The sequence below is a fragment of the Eutrigla gurnardus genome (genome assembly GCF_963514095.1).
Source record: "Eutrigla gurnardus genome assembly, chromosome: 19".
Classification (NCBI taxonomy): Eukaryota; Metazoa; Chordata; class Actinopteri; order Perciformes; family Triglidae; genus Eutrigla; species Eutrigla gurnardus.
The window spans coordinates 9,756,668-9,779,342 of NC_139930.1; the positions used below are offsets into that span (position 1 = coordinate 9,756,668).

The following is a 22,675-nucleotide window of genomic DNA, read 5'->3' on the forward strand; positions in this document are numbered from 1 at the left end:
TAAATGTGTGGTATTGAATGAAGTTAAAAAAATAAATAAAGTATGATTCTTAGCATTTGAGTCACATTCACATAGTTCCAGTGCACAGCGTTCATGACTCAATTATTCTTGGTGCCGTTTCTGGGTTTTGTTTGAAAGCGAAGTTTATTGTTATGGTGATTTATGTTTAGCTTTCGTCTTAAAAAGCGCTGCAGTGTAGTTTCCACTCTGTCACATCTATTTCAGAGAGTCATCATCTGTCTTTCTGCCTCCCAGACTCCCGAGTCCCTCTCCTCGCTGCCAGCCCTGCCCATCCTTCCTGGATATGAGGTCACGACAAGAAGGACCAGAACAAAGGATGGGCTGCAGTCATCTTAACCTAAACTCTCACCGCATTGTACGCTCGCTCTTTGTCTTTTTTCTGTTGTTGTTTGTGTTTTTGGAAAGAACAAAACACAGCAGGGAAAATCAGCTTGTGCTCAAGTTGGAAATTGCCTGTTTTGGTGCATATAAATCAATATTACTGTACACTAGTTATTAGTGGTTCAAGGCCTCTGTTGTACTGAGACTCCAAACACTTTCTGACACACACACACACACACACACACACACACACACACACGCACACACACGTGTGAAGATAAATGATAAAACAGATGAGAAATGCCAACTAATTGTTTCCTATATTGATATATTGCAGTAACGTGATACTCTCAGGAGTCTGAAAGGCAGTTTTTTTCCTGGCTTGGATTTCTCTTCATGAACTGAACGGAGCCATCAGCCGTCCCATGCGCTGCCTGGCCGGGCTGCAGGGAGGGAGGAGGGGGGGAGTGACTTCCAGTCAGCCGTCCACAAACTCCGGAGTTTAGAGATCAGTGAAAGATGAGGAGCTGCTTCTCTTCCACCGAGCCGAGGGACACGGAATTAAAGTAAAGCCGCGTTGAAAAACACCGAGACTCACTCAGCAATGAAATGTTTGTCTCTCAGCGTGAGCTTCACTTCCAACTGATCCGGGACCAGGACTGCGAGCATCCCACGGTGAGTCCAGGCTCCTTTGGGGGACACTAGACTCACACATAGGCTAATTATCTCCTGATCGCTTTAAGTGAATGGAATTTAATGGAGTGTGTGCTAGAAATAACGCCGGGTAACGTATTTAAAAGCCGATGTGTAGATGAATTAGCATTGTTAAAGGAGCTGGTGGTTTGGGGCTCCGGTCCAAGATTCCTATGTAAACAAACAGCATCGTGGTGTATTTAAGGTGGTGTATTTAAGGTGGTTTCCCCTGCAGGTTAAAAAACACCTATTGGAGTGAAGAGAGGTGCGTTCAAGTTCACATTTCTCTCTCTCTCTGCTTTTAACGCTCACATCTCCCACCGCAGTTGAACGCGGCGGACCTGCTGACACTGGACCCCCCTGCAGATCACCTCTGACATCCGGTGTCAGCAGCCCCTCCCCCTCCCCCCAAGATGATCAACCCCCAGGTGTACCTCCACTACAACTACACGGGGAAGCTGGACCACCGGCCCACGGTGGGGACGAGCCCCGGCACCGTGGACGCACAGACCGTCGTGCTGCTGGTCGTCTGCAGCTTCATCGTCCTGGAGAACCTCACCGTGCTGGTGGCCATATGGAGGAACCACCGGTTCCACAACCGCATGTACTTCTTCATCGGCAACCTGGCGCTGTGCGACACGCTGGCCGGGGTCGCCTACCTGGTCAACCTGCTGATGTCCGGGGAGAAGACCCTGCAGCTCTCGCCCGTCCTCTGGTTCGCCCGGGAGGGCAGCATGTTCGTGGCCCTCGGCGCCTCCATCTTCAGCCTCCTGGCCATCGCCATAGAGCGACACCTGACCATGATCAAGATGAGGCCCTATGACGCCAACAAGAACTACCGGGTGTTCCTGCTCATAGGGACCTGCTGGCTGATCGCCATCTCCCTCGGGGCCCTCCCGATCCTGGGCTGGAACTGCCTGGACAACCTCCCGGACTGCTCCACGGTGCTCCCTCTCTACACCAAGAAGTACGTCGCCTTCTGCATCACGGTCTTCATGGTGTTGCTCTTGGCCATATCGGTGCTTTACGCGCGCATCTACATCCTGGTGAAGTCCAGCAGCCGGAAGGTGAGCAAGCACCGGAACTCGGAGCACGCCATGTCCCTGCTGCGCACCGTCATCATCGTGGTGGGGGTCTTCATCGCCTGCTGGACGCCCATCTTCGTGCTGCTCCTGGTGGACGTGGCGTGCGCCCCGCAGCGCTGCCCCGTCCTCTACAAGGCCGACTGGTTCATCGCCGTGGCGGTGCTCAACTCGGCCATGAACCCGGTCATCTACACGCTGGCCAGCCGCGAGATGAGGCGCGCCTTCCTGGCTCTGGTGTGCGGCGTCTGCTACGGGGGGAAGACGTCGGCGCACGGCGACGGGAACAAGCAGTCCCTGGAGCCCAGCCGCAGCAGGAGCAAGTCGTGGAGCAGCCAGAACAACCCGAACCCGAACCAGCAGGGCTCCAGGCAGGCGGAGAAGCAGCCGGGGAACGGGAAGGGGCAGGAGACGGACACGACGGACGGAGAGGTGTCGGTGGTGGCGGGAGGAGCGGCTCAGGCCGTCGCAGAGAGGAAAGACTGAAGGATGGGGGAGGCACAGGTGTGTGGCGTGGGGAGGCCCCTGTGCAGATCTCGGACCCGGGGACCCAAAGGAACTGGAGTTGATTGAGAATGAAGGATTTGTTAGACTGCGGGGCAGTGTGGTTTCTCCTTTGTGCTTCATGTCATCCATCACTGGGAAGTTTTAAAAAGTCCACTGTTAACATACGAGGGCCAACATGTCAGTCAATGTCACCTCTCTGTGACGTAGAGGTCATATTCCATCGCTGTCCAATGAGAACCAAGTATAATGTGGTCCTTTAACAGTGAACTGAAGGATAAACTCTTTATTAGAGGAGAGAAAAACCCTGTTAAATGAAAGAAATGCATTGTTCAAAAAGCTGGACACGTCCTCTGTTCTCAGCTCATGCACGGACGGTTTGGAGATGTGGATTTTGTTAATGATGCTCTTACCCTTAACAGGAAAAACAGACTTTTAACTCCGCGGTTACATATATGACCATCCAAGACAAACAAAAATACCAAAAATGCAATGAATTAAAGTGCAATTATAGTTCTGCAAACAATAATGAATGATTGTAGACAATTATTAGTGTAGTGACAACGTAATTTATTCAGCCGTCATTTTGTATTTACTCAGTAATATTACAATATACTGTGCAGTTACTGTAAATAACTGCGTTATACATTTATGATGTGACGTAAATGAGATTAAAAACAACAACACGTGCTGAAGATATTCATAATATCAGCAGCAGCAAGTTCAAAAAGAAAGAAAACATCCGTCCATAATTAATGGACGCGGTTTATTCAACGTCAGTATGTTGAAGTGATGCCGGGGCGCCATCTGCTGGTGAAGAATGGCAGTTCATATCGCATCATATTTTCATAACATGCAGCATGTTTAGTACAGAATATCTCTCTGTGTTTTATCTGATTATTCTAAAAGTTGCCTAAATCCATGTTTGTAGCATGAAGCCAGCGTACAGAAGGGAGAGGCATGTGGCTGCAGCATGTGTCCTTTAAGCTTATTAATATGATGCAAACATGATCAGCTTTGACACAATAACCCTTATGTTTCTAGTAGAGTGTCAGCGTGCAATGTCTTCCTCATCCCTTTGAGGAAATAACTTCATGATTCAGATCCAGGTTTAGATCTGCCTCTCTGCAGCTGCACTTTGTTAATAATCCAAAACCTCACTGTGACCGTTTTCATGGGGACTACTTTTGTGGGTTAAGCAGAATAACAAGAATTCCTCTTCTTTTGTTTTGAAATATCTTGAAAACCAGCCCCATTCTTAAAAACGATCTGCTTTAGCAAATATCACCATAAGTAAGTGAGAATACGTGTTTTTTCAATAACTTGGATAAACTGACGGCACCGTGGCTTAATGCTGCATCTACCATAGACTGAAATATGTTCTCGTTCAAGGACAGAGCTTCTACACATTCACGGTTTTATTGCCAACAGTCATACAGAATAATGAGAAACCCATACAACCAAAAGATTAAATCTGTAAACATCATTTGGACTTCTTTGTTTTTATTTCCTTTTTTAATTTTTTTTTTATAACTCTACCTTTCCAAAATAGTGAGTTTCTGTGTGATTCCCTCCGACAAAGATTTATATTTAGAATCTGGAAATGATACATTTATAATATATAAGAGAGAGAGGGAGGGAGGGAGGGAGGGGCAGATAAGAGAGAGAAAACGGTAGTCTCAAGCAGCAACACGCAGCAGGGCAAAACACAACCTCTAGTGAACAGGCATGCCCCATCGAAGATCAGCTATTGCACTTTGAAGAGAGAGACAGAGAGAGAGACAGAAATAAAAATACCATTTGTACAAATAAAAGGCACATTTTCATCAACAGAAATCTGGAAAGAAGCCATGTTCTTTTTGTGTCCCAGCATGTTTGGTTGTGTAATTTCTTAATGCCACACAGCTAATCATAATGTTATCAGAGAGATTCAAGGATGGAGTTGTTCCTGATTATTTATATATATTTATATATATCATATTTTACTTTGGTGATTCTCCAGATTTGCTCCTTAGATATAAACACTAATCTCCAAAGATTTCTTGAGTGCTTTTTTGAAAAAGCAATTTAGCACATTATTCCTTCTCCCTAGATATTAGATTTGATGAAATTATGTCAAAGAATTAGACTCAAAGTTAATGGGGGATTACCATTAAAAAAACAAAAAGACTCACTGATTCTTGGTGTCCTTTTCTCCCCCCCCTTCTCTCTGAACCCCCCGCCCTCCTCTTGTGCGCTTTGCTCAAAGGGACACGAGGAACCAACGAGTCTTTACCGACTTAAACCAAAAACCAAGCTGGTGGTGGGTGTGTTATTTTCCGATTCCCAAATACGAACAATTCCCAATACTGCTCTTTGCTAAAATATGTGTCGTGGTGAGATGCATGTACTATACACTCTCGTCTTGCAGCAAAAATACAGGCACATTATATTACATTGCATCTTGTCTTGTCAAACTCTTTGAACACATGCTGATTTTGGTTCAACTGAAGTGGTCCAGTGCATATCAAATACAATGCCCCATTCATTTGGTATCCATCAGAGTACTGACAACAGTAAGGATGAGAGCATTTTAAGAGTCTGTTTGATTCCCACTCTACAAAAAGAAAATAAAACCTGCTAAATACAGTAAACTGTTCTGAGGAACGATTGTGTACAGTGGACTGCAAAATGCAAACTAGCACTGACCTGTCAAGTAATAATGTGTTCCCCCTCCCCCGCACTATACTAATACTAAGCCAGCAACTGTTGCTACTGTAAGAAATAAGAGAAGAGAATTAAAGTGAGCGGGGACTGGCAGGGGTAAACACGGATTCCTGTGATGACATCTAGTGGTGGTACCCTGGTAGTGCACTTCCATAAGACATGCACGCACTGAGAAATCAGATCTTTTTGTTTAACATCAACGAGTGAAGGTGATCTAATATTAAACACTGTGTATTGAGTGCGTTTTGTCTAATATGGCGTCTTAAGCAAAACAAAAATAAAAGTGTGTGTTACATCTCAACACGGTGATCTAACTCTCTGATTGTGCTATTCATTTGTGGTCATTCAAATAAGAAGTTTTTTTAAAATTTCAACAACAAAAGAAAAAAAGCAGAAATATGCCAATTAAGAATATCCATTGCACGACTCAAGCCCCAAAACTAATCATTGACTACACACCTAAAAGAAGAAGCCAAAGAAAACCAATTCAGAAATAATCACTGGTTGAAAAGCATAAATAGTTTTTTTTTTTTTACAGTGTCAGCATACACAAGCACCTCTTTCAAATAAAGGGGCATCAAGGTCTACGAACAATGTCCACAAGAACAGTTGATTTTAAGTCATGCGACCGCAGTGACACGAGAAAATACCTCATAGAAAAGTTTCTTTAAAGCCATTGACAGCACTATGAAGGGCGTCCGTTTGCACCCCGACACTTTGTGACTACTGCAAAGCAAAACACATTCAGTTCTAGTCCCCGATAAAAGCAGATCTCATATAGTGACTTATCGACTCGTCACACTCGGTGAGATTAAAGGACATTTGCCCTAAAGTAATTCATGATAAACAGCGTTTGTTGTCCAAACTGTTTTTTTTAAGTTTCCTCGACCTCTTTTACCAACGGCTCCTGTAGAAATGTGGTTGTGCTTGACAGACAAAACTAAAATTTCAGGTTTTTATTCTAAAATACTCTTGTTAACACCTCTTTGAGGTTCGATTTGCACTTCATCTAAACTACAAGAACAATCGTCTTTTTTGTTTTTATATATTTTTAAAACACCAAATCAAGATATTATGTCCAAATGCACCTATGTCTTCTCAAAAATATAGCATTTCAGTCATCACAACAAAATAATAACAGTTCTATAAATAATTTGTTTTTGTTTTTGTTTTTTTTAAATCTTAAACAAATCTTGTGTCTTCCGCTGCCTCCAGTAAATAACTACGGGCCAGTTTCCCCAACAACAATGTCACAACACATTCAGAGCCTTCGAGCGTCTTCTCTTCGTGTTTCAAGTTTCAGGATGGTAGGAGAGACTGTTCAGAGCTTCCTTTTTCCCACCAGGCATTGCAAACATCATTGTTTTCTTCCCACGGGCTGTAGGAGACACAGTTCGCTCCCAGCTGACACAATTGGCAGATTGTTGTCACGGTGATGCCCAATAAGGTGGCTAATGCTGTCAAATATATGATCTTTTGTCCGTACCTGGAAAAAGAGAAAGACACGTTAAACGTCTGTTGTCACAGTTTTTCTATCAGTCTATGCATTCCCATAATCCCCTCTCTTGACCCTTGAACCCCGTCTTACCGTTCCCTCAGGGTCCACCAGCAGGAGGTGTTTGGCAAGTCCATTGTGCATGCCCGTCAGTACGTAGGACCCTGGGTTGGTGGTGCTCTTACGAACCAGGAAGTCGCCGTCTTCTTTCAGCAGTTTCTCGGCGTCGCGGCGGCTCATTTTGCCGTGGTACCACGTCTGGCCCTCCAGCTCCTCCTGCGCCCTGAACGCCACCGAGCGCACGAGTAGAGGGCTCGAGCTGTCCACGGACACTGCCTTGTGAAGACCAGAGACCTGGGTCTGGGTTGGCCCCTGGGACGGTGGATGGGACTGCGACTGGATGGCATCCTCGAAGGGCTCTGGTGTAAGTGAGGGCAGCGCCAAAGCGATGAATTAAGAGAGGAAGGATACCCATCCTGCAGACTATGCTAATCCATATTTGCTAATGTAGTCGTATGACAAAGGGTCATCATTAAGCATTACAGTTTCTTTATTCCTTCATAATGGTGAAAAGATTTTAACTGGGTTAGTTAGTTTTATGAATGGATAATCTCTTCCACGTCTGCTGCTATTGCATATTATTCCAGCAGGTGGTGCTAATGCAGCGATAAACGCAGGAATGCAATAAAAAGAGGCAGAGAAGAAGTGGACTGCTACATCCATTCAGGGTTTCAGTCTTAATCTCATATTTTTTAATAACAGCACACATGGTGATGCTATCCTATCAAAACTGATCTTCCCTTTGGTATAAATAACATAATCTGACTGTGTTATGTTACGAACAAACATCGTTATTTCAAGGGAATTAATCACATTAAAGTAGGGTTTTATCTTTGAGGGGCTTTTAGCCATCATTCACTACTGTTTTAGCCAAACAGGATAAAGCAAGTAAAACGGTGTAGTGGTGCTTGAACTCCATTGTATATAAAACGTGCATAAAAGAAAGGACACTGTGAAATGTACAGCATAGCAGGAGCAGAAGGAGGGATTTATCACAAACCAAACCACTGCATTGAGTCTTTTTTTCCTCATTTAATTATATATTTTCTTATTTACATGAAATAGACTCAATAGACATTTACTGGGAGTTTTTTCTTTGTATCTACTGTACACTGAATTTGCATGTGTATCCCTATGTACATAAATGTACAGACATGACCATATTTGGACTGTGGAGGGGCGACGGGTGGATCAGATGAACACAAGCAGCAGAGCAGCCATCTTACTGGATCTGGATCCATCTGGCTTCTGGTGTGAAACTGCTAATAAAGTTAGCTTCATAATTAAAAGGTCACCTTCACAGCTAAGTGTTGAAGTCATCTTAGCTAGCTGCATTGTAGATTGGTAGCGACTGTCACTCACAAGGTAGCCCCGCCCTGAAGCATCCTCTGCTTTCTGGTCTGTTTGACTCTAAATGGACCATAATGTACTAAATGAACATCATGCTGGATTGAAGAAGACTTGAAACTATAGATTGAGACCATAAACTCATGTTTACAATGTTTACTGAGGTAATAAATCAAGTGAGAAGTAGGCTCATTTTCTCATAGACTACCAGTAGTCGCCCCCTCATGGCCAGCAGAGAGAATGCAGTTTTAAGGCTTTTTTTCAGAACTGGATGTCGCCACCTGTTTTGTACATATTCTTATTCTGTTGTGCTGATGACAAATCAAAAATGGATTTCTAAAATACCCAGTAATAACATCACTTTTGCTAAGCTATTTTTTCAACTGAGCCAATGTGATAACCTTACTTTTATGACTCATGCATTCAGCTCTATTACATTTTTCATCACTACATAATGACCTATTAAATGGTCCTGCAATTAATTTGTGTAAAAAAAATTCTCCTCATTGTATAATGCAAGAAACCAACTCATTTAAATCAGGACCTTCTGTCATTGAAGTGTTGAGTTTCTTAGTAGAGGAACAAAGTAAAATGTGACCATTAACGGTTAAAGGAATACAGTAGGAGGATGATAACAGTTCATAGAACTTTTGAATGGGATAGTTCACTGCTCACATGTAATTTATGTCATGGATTCTTCACACGTAGTTACACACATAACGCATGTTTCATGTGTAATAATAGCAACGCTAGGGTGGGAGGAGGAAAGATTGAAGCTGTACGTTGACATTAACTCCCATTGTCTCCGTATGATATGGTGTTATTATCACGCCACGCCGACGTCACTGAGGAACAAAACGCGAGGAAACCTCTACAATCAAAAACCTCTGATTGGAAAATTATTTCTATAACTATTTCATCCATGTGCCCCACAGAGACGTCAGACTTACTCATGTCAAACAGGTCCTTCTGAGGGCTCTCTTTGGCTGCAGCTGCCATGCCCTTCGTCACATTCTCCGCCTCTGCCTGGAGCGCCGCGAGCACCTGGGCGTCGATCTGCTGAGTGTTCACGTACGCCGGCATCTCTCCGCTTTTTGGTGGCTGAGCTTTGCTCTCGGGCAGACTGTTCTTATCGAATGATCCTACGGGAGACATTTGGGGGAAACGATCAAAGCCGTGGCGTTGAATTGATGAAATTCTGCAAAAAAATCACAGTATTTCTTACCCTGTTGTATGAATATAGTCTTTCTCTCATCTGCCCAGTTTTCTCCACAGTGCCGCCCCTGATAATACGTCTGATCGACTGAACCCGGACCCATCTGCTCACACACAAACACACGGCCGTCACTTCGGTTTGAGATTACGTCCACGCTGAAAAGCAGATGTTACTCCTGAAATCAATCTGCAGGAATCGAGTTGTACCTGGCACCCGTCTGGCGCTGCGTTCTGATTGGTCAGCCGGGTGTCGATGAAGCCTCCAGGCGGCGGCAACTTGCCAGGGATGTTGTTATAGTAAGGATGTTCGGCCGACTCCTCCTCCTCCTCCGTCCATGGCAACTCCTCCATGTTTAAGACCCTGAGGAAAAGCACGGTTTGGTCATGAAACTCAATGCCTCCTGTGTGTGTGTGTGTGTGTGTGTGTGTGCGTGTGTGTGTGTGTGTGTGTGTGTGTGTGTGTGTGTTCGGGCTTCATGAACACCTCACCGGTCATGTGTGGAGGACAGTTTGCTTGAGGGACACTGCAGGTACTGCTGGAAGCGAAGGTCAAAGGCCTGGCCGATGGTGCTGATGACGTCCTGGGCCAGTCCGTCGGAGCACTCCAGGATGTGACACGCTGATGAGGGCAAGAGGGAGACGTTTTAACGAGCGGGTTTGACATGTGTGGGACGGGAGACGGAAAGGGAGAATCAAAGGAATGAACACCTGCCTCTTCTGTTAACGGGGTCCTTTGCTACATAGGCGACGTAATCTGTCGTGTCCTAAAAACAAGAAAAAAAGACACATTACAACTGTTGATGTCCAACTATAAAACCTTTATTTTCTGGTTAGTTGATTTTTTATTACTCCCACAAGACACATTTATTATAAGGACATTGAGGTACTTACGGGGTCTCCACCTGATGCAAAGGAGATGGACTGCATGTGATGGTTGGCTATGATCTGTTAAGAGGTTACAAATGCCTCTTCATTAGACACAGATTGATAAAAAAAAAGCTCATGCATGCATTCCACGCATGTATATAGTTTTAAATACATCAAAAATTGGTCTTCATATTTGTGTTATTAACTTTGCCATTTTCTCTGCGTTCTGCTGATTTTTTTGTCAACCATTACCGTTATTATATATATATGTTGTAATTATTCTGTGTATTCTGTACACACGACATCTATTGCAGTTCGGTGCAGGTTTCTTCATGTTTTTCACCTGTTCAGGTGAAGTTTAGGGAAATTTCCTTATTCAAAAATGTTATCATGTCATTGTTGACTGACTATAGGATTATTAATCTGTAATATTTTTTAAATTGGCGCCATCTGCTGGCAGTACGGAAACCAGGGGATGACAGCAACACACACTGTGAACACTATTTTATTACACATACAGTATAAAGCCAACCTCTTCTGGTTATTCGAGCATCATCTGGAGAGGTCATGTTCTCATATGTGGCTGCTGACCCCCTAATTCAAAGGTGCTACAGTACTCTTAAACACAGCATCATAGTAGTATCATTTATTTTTTAATCACATATATGTGGCTCACAGAATCCTAGAAGTGTGCACACTGACCTGTTTGCAGTCGGGGGTCATCAGGTTGAGGCTACTGGTGGAGATATTCAGGTTGATGGACATGCCAGCAAACTGCAGGTTACTCTTTCCCAGGATGCTGGACAGAGCCTTCGACGGCGGCTGAGAGGATCAGAGGACGGAAACGCAACAAATTACACCAACAAAGTTAATCTAAGCTAACCCGCTGCTCGCTGTAACTTCAATTAAATCCTCATTTAACATAATATTTAAGAGGAAACATTATTGTTCAATTCTTTTATTGATTGCAGTTTTGGCCGGGCAATTTTAACCTCATAATTGGCGACTGTGAAGTGATGGATACTTAATACCGTCGGAGTGGTGATTTTGATGAAGAGACGAGGCGACGAGGTCAGATAAAATTAACCACAACCCCATTCAGAATTCTCCGTACCAAAGCTGATGTCACCGCAGTGCATTTGTCACGCAGCCAAAATAACATTACCTTATATCTCACATCTATTCTGGGAGGGAAACTAGTCAGCGCCCATTCTGTTATATACTCTTCCCTGACATTTGAACAAGCTCTAGAGGGCAGAGTAATGCTTCATTATCACACCACACATTAAGACACAGTCTCCTCGCACTCTGTGGACACACACACACACACACACACACACACACACACACACACACACACACACACACACACACACACACACACACACACACACACACACACACACACACACACACACACACACACACACACACACACACACACACACACACACACACACAAGCTCAGCCTCCTGATCACAGATATCGTGCACTACATGAGTCACTAAGCACTTTGTGCAATGCATCATGGGCTGGAGCTACGCCCACGCACACATCTCCATCCCTCCCTCCCTCCCTCCCTCTCTCTCCCTCTCCCCCTCTCTCTCTCCCTCCCTCTCTCTCTGAAAAAGACAGAGGCGATGCTATAAATGGATCGTGGAAGGGTAAATGAATATCTAATGCCGTCTCCTCTCTTTTCCTTCTCTTCCTCCTCTCCACTGTACCTTCCACTAACATTCATTTCCTCCGCCCCCCCCCCCCCCCCCCATCCATGTACCTTTCTCTTCCGCAGGGCTCCTTTGGTCCCAGGAACCGCCTCACACACCAGGCTGATGGCTTCCCTAGAGACAGGAGGGTGAAGCCAACATGGTGACCACAGACAGCCACAGATCTGTTATTTGGCCATTTTTTGTTTACGGTTACGACTCATGTCCTTTGCCAACAATTTTTTCTTTTTTTTTTTAAATCTGTTATCTTGGAAGAAAGGCGTACAGCCGTGTTAGTGGCTCTATGAGGCTGCACAGCAGAAAGTCTCAGCTAAATGCTAACAAATTACCACATTATTTAGAAGCAGATTTTATTTAAGTGGACATGAGATTTTTTTTTCCAACACCTTTTTATCTTCAAGTGGTTTGTAGTTGTTATGTGATTTAATAATAATATTCCTACTTATTATTACGGATAGTATTTACTTCTCCTGGCGTGAGTTACTGGACCGTCCATGAATCTTAGGGAATAAATGTACAGTTAATGTTTATATCATGTAGCCTTGTTCTGTCCTTTTACATATTTATTGCTTTATTTACGAATGTATCTATTCATCTGCTGTTGCTTGGATTTTGCATCTATGAAGATATGAGGATAAATTATCCATAAATAAAAAAAAACAACAGCAGAAACAAGGAAATGAATGCACTGAGCTGAAAGGAAAAGCATTGTGTTTACAGCGGGCCTGAACTCGACAGGTTGTTGCACATAAAATGAAATCACCTTGGCCACGAGAGACCCGAGTCAAGATTCAATATGCAGCGTAGAGTGTTTTATAAGATGCCACAGGGAATATTACAAATGCACAGCACCTCTGTGAAGCTATGCAACTGTAGCTGCTACACATCGGTTTGAAACCTAAAACTGTCTGTAAGATGTGAAGCGTTTTATCTGCAGTGGCCATCGCCGTGCTATCGTCCCGATGTAAAAAGTGAAAAATCTAATTCCTCTCGGAGTCAAAGTGAGTTTGGGTTTCGCGGCGGAAACAGACACGTTGGCTCTTGCATCCTTTCTACGTGGATAAATCATGCACAGCGGTCGGTTCTTTTAGAAAGTCTAATAATAGCAGTGGCATGAGACAACATTTTCTCTCCGTTTGTGTCTTTATTAGAGGAAAACAGGAAGAGAGAGAGAGAGAGAGAGAGAGAGAGAGAGAGAGAGAGAGAGAGAGAGAGAGAGAGACTGCTGCTGTGGCCTTGCAAGCTAACGTTAGTCTGGACTGACTTCAGGAAGTCAAGCAGAAAAGTGGACATGACACAAACCGATTCACTGCTGGCCTTTGCCTCACTGCACATCGGTCAATGATTTCAAAGATACACATGGAGTCACACAAAACTCCATGCAAACAAATAGTGATAACAGGCGCCCCGAATGTACTCTGAATACACACGATATCAATTATGATTTTAACTGCAGATCCAGCCTTATTAATAATCAGAAGTTGTTTGTGTCTATCAGTAAGACATGACAGAGAGCAGTGGATTTCTTATAAAAATGTTTTAATAGACTAAATGTAATAATTACTCATCATCTGGTCAGATCAGTGATTTTCACTCATCAATGTGAAGCGATAATATGGTTCGTAAAGTTTTATGAATTCACAATTCGGCTGCTTTGTCTTTGCTTTCTGTTTTCTGCTGTTTGTCTTTGAGTTAGCGATGATAACTTTCATTATTGCTAACCGCTATTAGCATATCAATAAGCCAACTAGCTAATGGTGAAAAAACGTTGCCATTTTATGAATGAACTTGGTAAACGTAAAGTTTCTTTTAATCTTTAATCAATTTTTGGTTTTGGAATTTTTGTCCATAAATTCCCGTTTGTGATGGATATAATTCAAAATAATATCTTGTATTAGTATATATTTGGGGTTTAGGGTGTCATGTTTTAGCTCTGGTGCAAACAACAGTTTTTGAATTGTAAATGTTTGTGGTTTTTCAGTAATTCTTTAAAAATAGAAAGACTAATAATTCATAAAAATGTTTTTCAGAGATAGGAATTATATCAAGTCTCAGTCCTGATTTAGAAGGAATTTAAGTTAAATCATGTAAAGTCAGAAGTGTGGACGTACCTTGTTATTTGTGATCTTGTGGTGAAATCCAGGGATCTCATCGACCGGAGGACTTCTATACAGCCCAGATACTGGAAAACAAAAATATCACAAATGTAATTCATGACGAGCCAAATAACTGCCGTCCTTCAGTGTACACCAAACCAGAAAGGAACATTCTGCAGAGTCATTTTTGACCACTAGGAGCACTCTCGAGCATTGTTTTGTGAGCGAGTTCCTGATTTGCTTGTATCTTGAGGACATGCATGCGGATCGACTTATCGACGGTGACCAGCAATGACGCGGTAAAGATACTTGTGCCAAGAAAAGGCAGCAAAGAAGAAGTCAGCTACCTAGCAGACGGGGATGTTAAATAAAGGAAATCAGCTTTGCAGACGTTTTATGAGGCAGGAAAGAAATTCAACACGCGTGTCGAGCCCCAAGGATGCACACAATGCAAAACATCTATATTTGTTTGATTACCATGAAGACTTCACGTGATAACTTTAAGTTTTTAATCTTGTTTTATTGAATAACCAACCCTTATGACAAACACTACAGCACTGTCTTTCAGTGGGTCACGATTTAATATCCAGTCTGATATAATAACTCGTGCTAGGTGTGTTTTGTGCCAACGTTACACTGATCTACAGCAACTTCAGATCCCCTCATCCCACCTTCGTCTGCTTGTAAATGTGTAAATTAGCAGCAGACCTGAACCTGTGTTTCATCAGCAAACGTGGTTTTCTAGTAAAAAACAAAAAATCCCAAACCTGAAGACAAAGTTGGAATAATTAAAATAATGCGATTTGGAAAAGAATCTGCGTTGTTACTACGCCACATGAAGCGACTGCCGTCCTCCCATCCCATAAAGCCGTCTCCAGCAGCAGCCACCTACTCACATTACAACACCTCCTCTGATTAATATTGCACCGACTGAGAACATTCTGTGCCGAAGAGCTCCTATCGTTATCACAATCGCATTCATAATCTGGCTGTAAACAAAACATCCGGAGCACACTAACATCTCTGTTTCCACACCGAGAACTAACTTATTTGAATCATAACTTTCATATTAGGAGGCCACCTTCTCTCCAGTGAGCTATTTTTTATTTTATTTTTCGAGCGCCGGCAAAACAAATGCCACTTTGTCAACGTGACGTTTCCAAATGTTTTAATGTTCTCTATTTTCAGAGTGGTGGGTTTGAAGTGTGCAATTCAGCGTGGGCCTAAAATATATCAAGCGGTTCTAAAATTGGTCGAGGCCTATTCTGAGCATGAACACGAAGACGTTTTCTCTCTCACGCTGTACCACAAACAAGTACACGGTTCACGGAGTAAAACTTCAAATGAATTATGAAAATCAATGGGAGGCCGGCTCTGACGAGCCCATGATTGAACAACACAACTTCTTAGATACTAAGTGAACGTGAACACTGTCAGCTTTATAGCAAAGACCTGAAACATAGAGTCATATGATGCTCATACATTTAAAGATTTGATTTATTTCCTAATATAAAAATCTCCGGGAACACGCAGACTGTCACAAAACATGTTGTTGTTGCATCATGTGCTCAGCTGTTGTATTAGAAACATCAGTCCAGTTGTGTGCGGTCTACACAGGAAGCGTCAGGTCGAGAGGACAAAGCACTTGTTCGATAAACAACGAGGCCGATGAACAGACACGAGTGGTAAATAAATAAACTAACAAAATGCGAAAGGGTGGCGATTACTATAATTAAAGCAGCTATAATCAACATCACATTTCCCTTCAGATCTACGGGGCTTTTTTGTTTTTATATTTTCCTCCTGGACTTTAGTTTTTTTGCATACACACATGGCTACCATTAAAAAAAGTAGGTGTAAACAGCGTCCCTGTCAATCAATGTCCCCTTTAGAGTAATGGTGCGTGATGAGCGAGGAGTGACCACGTGAGCCTAATTAAAAGTGCTGTGAGCATATAGCACCACGTTGAACTCAATACACACAGGACGTCGAACCCCAGGAAAAGCAGAGGGGGGGTGGGGGGGGGGGGGGGGTGGACCGGACCCATCTCCCCTCTCACAGTGTGGCTGCTTTCAGCAGAATTGACCGTTGACAAATAAGCGCTCCTGTCCTTAATACAGTCACATATACTTTGTGCTAACAGGCGTCATATGATGAACATGGTGGAACCGGATGTGGATGATTATTAGTATTATTAACACATCACATAATGCTCATTCAGCTCCCTGATATCACATTCTACCTTTGGTTTAATGTGCTGCGTAAATAAAAAAAGATGTTTCTGCTGCGTTGTGGTTTCAGTTAAAATAACCCCCCCCCCCCCTCCCATTCGCTTTACACCTTGAAGAGCAAGGGCTCAGCATCATCCCTCTTCATGCCAGTGACTCATTGCCGGCATGATGACATTCACAGCTCCCGTAGTTGTGCGCCGACTCGTGCCCCCTTTAAATGATGCACGATGGCTGAACAACATTAACGCGAGGTAAACGGACGCTATGAGACAAACGCGTGCTTTGCATGTCGTCTTTTTTTTTTTTTTTTTTGCTGTTCCACCATTTCACGAAGCTCAAACAGCCACGGAGGCTCACAGAGATGCACAATGTACAGAAATAACACGTCGCCATGGTTACAAAACCATAACGCTGTGGCTCCACATACACAGGGCAAGACGGTGAGAACTGAAATGTTTACAGCGCGCTCAAAATGACACCGATAATTGCCGTTTTTTGTTTTCCCATCACAGGTTTTTCCTCCACTTTACCCCAGTGTTGACCTTCTGTGTATCCTGAATTATTCAATGTCTGTTTTTTTTTTCTGGTCGCTGCTCCTGCACCTTGTGATGTAGACAACCTACATACACCCACTCAAGGGCATGTTGTGATTTGCCAGTGAAGCTACATTATCTCTCCTTTATCCAACGCCTTGCAGGTAGCCGAGCTTGAGTTTTGAAAGAAAGGGGAGAATGGGGAAAGAATAGGAAAGAATGAGAGGAGGAAAAACGGAAATGAGACCACAAACCTTCACAATGTATGTCACTCCTGGACCAGAGATCTTCTCGCTCAGGTGGAGCCATCCTCTGGGGGGTTTGCTCACCAGTCCACCACCTCCACCTGGATGCCAGTCGTCCCCGCCGGGCTGCAGCTCGTCCAGTCTGCTCTTCTTGCTCATGCTGACGGCTGGCTCCAGCTGCGAGCAGGGGGTCGAATGGGATGCTGAGCTGCACAGAGAGCCGCCGGCGCCGGAGGCTGCCGTCGCCGCGCCTGGGCTCGGGCCACTCGAGCTGCCTGAGCCCGATCCCCCACCCCCCTGCAGCTTAGACACAGCCAGGTCCTTGACGGCGGAGGGCAGACCCTTGATGCCCAGCAAGCTGCCTGAGTTGGTGAATTTCAGGTTGGACACCTTGTTGATGAGGGTGCAGAGGGTGGTGCCTCCATCTTCCAGGTGGTCGGAGCCATGGCCGGCAGCGGTGCTGGTAGCGGTGGTGGCGGAGGAGGGCTGGACCTCAGTCGGGGGTGTGTAAGGTGTCTCGGCTGCAGACTGGGGGGTGGCCGAGACCTTGGGGTTCATGGACAGGCCGTGGAGAAGCTCATCGACGGATGTTACTGACTCATTCCTGAAGCGGTTGTATTTGGTACGGTGAAGCATACCCTTCTCTCTCTTGCTCCCTCCCGTCTCTCCGCCAACCGACACGCACAGCCTGCCTCCTTCACAAGTGTGCTGGCAGACGTGGCTGAGCCGTGCTGATTACCCTCTCCTGTAACATAGCAGCAGCGGTATAGGCAGCAAGCGCCTTTTAGCAATCACAGGCCACCTGACTGTAATTTTCTCTATTGAGGTTACAGTGGTGGTTGTGTTGAGCTGCTGCTGCTGCTGCTGCTGCTGCTGCTGCTGTCGCCAAAGTCCAATCTGCTCTCAGTAAAATCCAGAGCTGCAATCCAATCCGTCAGAGAGGAATACACAGACACAATCCATGGAAACACAGCATTGAGGCAGAGGAGGAAGAAGAAGAGGATGGAGAGTAAAAGGTCCCTAAAAGGCTGCCAGTGTTGTGGTGCAGCTTGTTTGCTTTCCAGCGGTGACGCTTGATGCCGATTTCTCGCTTCAAAAATCCAAAAAAGTAAGAACAGAGAAAGGTCTATGTTGTCGATGATCACGGATACTGTGAGGGGAAGAGCAAATACTCTGACTGCTGCCTGCCTGCTGGCTCGGAGCTAAAGCATGACTCACTGATCTGAGAAAACCTTCTCAACAAAAGGCTTGCTGAACACTGCAAATCACTTCCTGTCGGAGGGAGAGAGAAAAAACCTCCCACTTACAGCACACTAGAACCAATCAATTTTTAAATTCCCCAGTCTGATATTTATTCCCCGTAATTCTTTCCCCCTCATTTGTCTTTCTGAGAAAAGGAAATTAAAACTGAGAGGTAACTTGATTATTTCACTTAATAAAATAATGATTCATCATTTTCTGCTTGAATTCATGTTATAGACAATTAATCCCTCATTGAATGGATGAACTGATCAAAGTTGTGATGGAAAGGATGACACTCACAATAACCTAATCACAGATGAATGAAATTAAATAGGTAATGAAAACTAGCATCAATCTAACTGACAACTATAATTCTGCCAAAATCGTATTCTTAAAAAAAATTAAATACAGACGTGTTTCATTTGAGAATAAAATCTCTATTTAAATGTTTCATAAAGATCCCGTTTTCCGAAAAGAAATTCTTAAAATAAATATTGATACAGTGAATCACTGAAAGCAACAATACAGTACAATCTTAGCATGGCCAGAAATACGCAACATCATTAATATATTGTCCATGTAAATATATAATAGCTGCAGAATATGGACCGACATCACTCCTTTACGTACTTTGAAAAACCTACGACTGCTTAATACACGTTCTCTCTGCACAAAATATTAATAATCATGGATAAATGCAAAAATGAATAAAGAATTTTTTTCCATAAAATTGTTTGGAGACTATATGTGTCTAATTTGCAACACTATTTTTCTATCCATAAAATTCCGTTCACAACGAGGAAGCAGATTCAATCTCACGGCTCGTCTAAAATACCCAGCAACTGGTCCAGGTTGAATTACATGAATGACACAACTAAAAAAAATAATAATAATAAAAAAAACTTAGTATGAACGACACGTTTCTCAGGCAGATGAGTCAATGAAACAGCCAAAGGGATGACAGGAAAAAGCCCATGAGTCTCCTTAAAACCAGCAGCAATGAAGCATCTTTGTCTCCACGGTAGCGGAAAGCACACAGCCAGACACCATTCATGTAAAATGTCCTCAGGAGCATCTAGCAAAGCCGAAAGACTGACACTCATTCATAAGCAGCTTCCGCTCTCACTCTGCTGCAGATTTCGCACTGCAGTCCCTCCCAACATCTCTCTTCCCAGCCGGGCAAATATAGAAAAAAAAAAAAAAAAAAAAAAAAAGACAGCACGTCTGCCTTCTCTCGTCAGAAAAACACAAAAGCGGGGAAGAAAAAGGTTGGCCCTCGCAAATCAAAAGAGGAGGCAAAAAGACAAAGGAGGAGGAGAGCGGAGGACAAAAAGCATGCAATATTAGTCTTTTATGTGAATGAAATAGCAGGCTGGCATACCAATGTTTCTGTGAATGGAAGCAAGGCCTTTCTGCCTCTGCAAGGCAATCCCTTGGGATGGCATGGTCTTATCCAATGAGCAGCCGGCTGGATGACTCATTCAGGGGAGGCTTGCAGAATAGTGGAAGAGACCATTCCAGACGCAGGTGTACATTTTGTTTTCTCTTCACTGCCCTTTAAAAATGTTACATACATCATCAGATATGAGACGTTCGCATTATTCTATGAGCTCATGTTCCGTTTATGAAATAGCAAACAAGAGAGATAGCCAGCAAAAGAAATTAGAAGCAGAAATGCCACCCCCGTGATTTTGATTGTCACCATTATCTGCTTTTTTTTTTCCACATTCATGTGAACAGTTGCCACCTTCACGTTTAATCAGCAATTTACTGTTTATATGTATGAGGACAAATGTACGAGAACAACAAATGTGTTTTGGGTTGACAAATCTGGTGAAACATATTTGGACATTTATCTTTTGAAGGAAAAAAAACATCCTATTGATTTAATTATTAGAATGACATCCTTTATACTCATGTTTTTATGTTTTTGTTGACAATTTAAATCATTTATCATGTCCTTTGTCATACTACACCCGGGGACAGTGATAGTCTCTGCTTGCTAGAAATTAAAATTACTTGAATAAGTAAAAACTGCACATGGTGAAATGTGTATTTGCTGCTGTTTGAAAGGTTTGATATTGTACAAAGGACTAAAAATCATCACCATTTTGCAGTTTTATACTGTTGTCTTATGGTTCTTCATCCTATTAACTTAAATATGTCACAAACTGGGTTTAGACATTGTAAAAGCAAAGTTAATGCATGATTATATGAGAAGCTGGGATCAGTGCAGGGTGAGTCAGTAGGCCTGCGGTACGGAAGTTCAGGGATGTCAATATTAAAGTGAAATATGAACTCACGTTGAACTCTAATTTGCTGGTATTCATTTTCACTATTCATTTTTGAAATATCGCTATCGGCAAAAATGTTATTGGAACTACAAACTATTGAGTCAAATAATGTTAATTGATCCTGCCGTCTAACCCTGTGTATGGAGCTAATGCGTATTACTACAGCTACAGCTAATACAATCAGCAACCAGCAACTGTTTTTCAGCAGTCAAAATTGATAATCATGGACTTTAAAAGGATAAAAAAGCTTATACCTGTAACACTAGAGACATAACCAACAGCCTCCGCTTTTACTTTATGTTTAGTGCTAATTAGAAAATAAATTAACATGGTAAACATTATACCTGCTAAACATCCACATGCTAGCATTGTCACGAGGGCTGGGCGATATGGCTTATAAAAAATATTGCAATATTTTTAAGTTGTGTGTGTGTGTATATATATATATATATATATATATATATATATATATATATATATGTAGATTTCCTCTAGGTGTACTTAATAAGTACTTAATAAATGAATTTTTCAATTTAACCCTTTGATGCATACAATTACAGAAGTCCGTGCTTGAGAAAAGTCATTAGAAACACTACAGTACCATCTAGTGCAGGTGTGTCAAACTGATCCAGTAAAGGGCCGCTGTGGCTGCAGGTTTTCATTCCAACCAAGCAAGGACACACCTGACTCGACTTATTCACCTACCTGATTTGCCTTCACACCTTGATTGGTTGGATCAGGTGTGTTCTTGCTTGGTTGGAATGAAAACCTGCAGCCACAGCGGCCCTTTACTGGATCGGTTTGACACACCTGATACGTGGTTAGACAATTGACAATGAGATGCCAAATTGAATTCCATTGATACAGATTTGTGATGTTTTATGGATGTAGCCCATTACTCCATGATTCCTGACCGCGTTCTACAGGACAGTCACTGACTTGCCTCCGTTAACAGTCGCTATACAAATACCAAACCATCAAGTGCATACTTTTATAACACTTGTGCTGTTTGTTTATGCCAGCGGTTTCACAAAATTAGACTCGACAAGTTGCGATATTTACGGTATAGTCACTAAGACATCTCATGTACAACAAACCACTATACATCGACTATATTCGAGATACCGCCCCCACCCCTAATTGTAACTGTGAATATTTTATGTGGTGAGACGGTGGTAATGTGATCGTGTGGTAACGCGGTCGCGCAGTAGCGCCGGTGGTAACGTGGTCGCAAGGTAACGATGTGGTAACGACTGCGGTAACGTGGTCGCGTGGTAACGCGGTGGTGTGGTAACAACGGCGGTAACGTGGTCGTGTCAACGGCGGTAACGTGGTCGTGTCAACGGTTGTAACACGGTCGTGTGGTAACGACGGTGGTGTTTATCAACTTTTTGACTCTTAATGGATCATAATTGACTAAATGAACATCATGCTGTATTGAAGAAGACTTGAAACTAGAGATTGAGACCATAAACTCATGTTTACTCAGATGATAAATCAAGTGAGCATTAAGGGCATTTTTATGGACTTCTATACAATCAGACTTCTTTTTTCAACTGCAGGGGTCGCCCCCTGATGGCCAATGGAGAAAATGCAAGTTTAAGGCACTTCAGTTTTGGCTTGACTTTTCAGAGGTCGCTGCGTGGGCTAGAGGTGCAAAAAAGCTCTACTCACACATTGTAGTGTTCTGTAAGCAGGTGTCCAGAGATCCAGAGGCACTGAAGGCCCACCCTCCGTTTCCCTGCCAATGTGAACAGAAACACAAGTGAGCTCAGTTGAAAAGAAAAGGCGGGAATATCTTGAATATCTGCCAGCTGCTGGACTGACCACTGATGACTGGTCTCTGGGGGACGTTTGCTGTGCAGTAGTCTTTATAGGCTTCCAGGAGTGTCTGATAGGGTCCATCTGTGGACAGTTCACTGTTGCTCAGAGTGTCTAATAAATAATAAATAAGATGGTGCAATCGGGATTATCCTCCTCCAATGAATCTTTTAAC

General features: G+C 43.2%; 2 protein-coding genes across 2 annotated transcripts; one reads left to right on the forward strand and one right to left on the reverse strand.

Annotated features, from left to right (window-relative positions):
- Nucleotides 1–271: 271 nt before the first annotated feature.
- Nucleotides 272–4,418, forward strand: s1pr3b (sphingosine-1-phosphate receptor 3b). Its single transcript, XM_084034654.1, has 3 exons — nucleotides 272–376; nucleotides 680–1,017; nucleotides 1,362–4,418. Exon 3 carries the CDS (start codon nucleotides 1,449–1,451, stop codon nucleotides 2,601–2,603), a length of 1,155 nt encoding a protein of 384 aa, XP_083890780.1. The 5' UTR covers nucleotides 272–376; nucleotides 680–1,017; nucleotides 1,362–1,448; the 3' UTR covers nucleotides 2,604–4,418.
- shc3 (SHC (Src homology 2 domain containing) transforming protein 3) lies at nucleotides 4,022–18,502 on the reverse strand. Its single transcript, XM_084034653.1, has 12 exons — nucleotides 17,153–18,502; nucleotides 14,150–14,220; nucleotides 12,089–12,152; nucleotides 11,014–11,133; nucleotides 10,336–10,389; nucleotides 10,157–10,208; nucleotides 9,934–10,063; nucleotides 9,652–9,805; nucleotides 9,455–9,548; nucleotides 9,180–9,371; nucleotides 6,916–7,241; nucleotides 4,022–6,813 (listed from the first exon to the last, which is right to left on the reverse strand). The coding sequence occupies exons 1-12, from the start codon at nucleotides 17,777–17,779 to the stop codon at nucleotides 6,685–6,687; spliced, it is 2,013 nt and encodes a 670-aa protein (XP_083890779.1). The 5' UTR covers nucleotides 17,780–18,502; the 3' UTR covers nucleotides 4,022–6,684.
- Nucleotides 18,503–22,675: the final 4,173 nt, after the last annotated feature.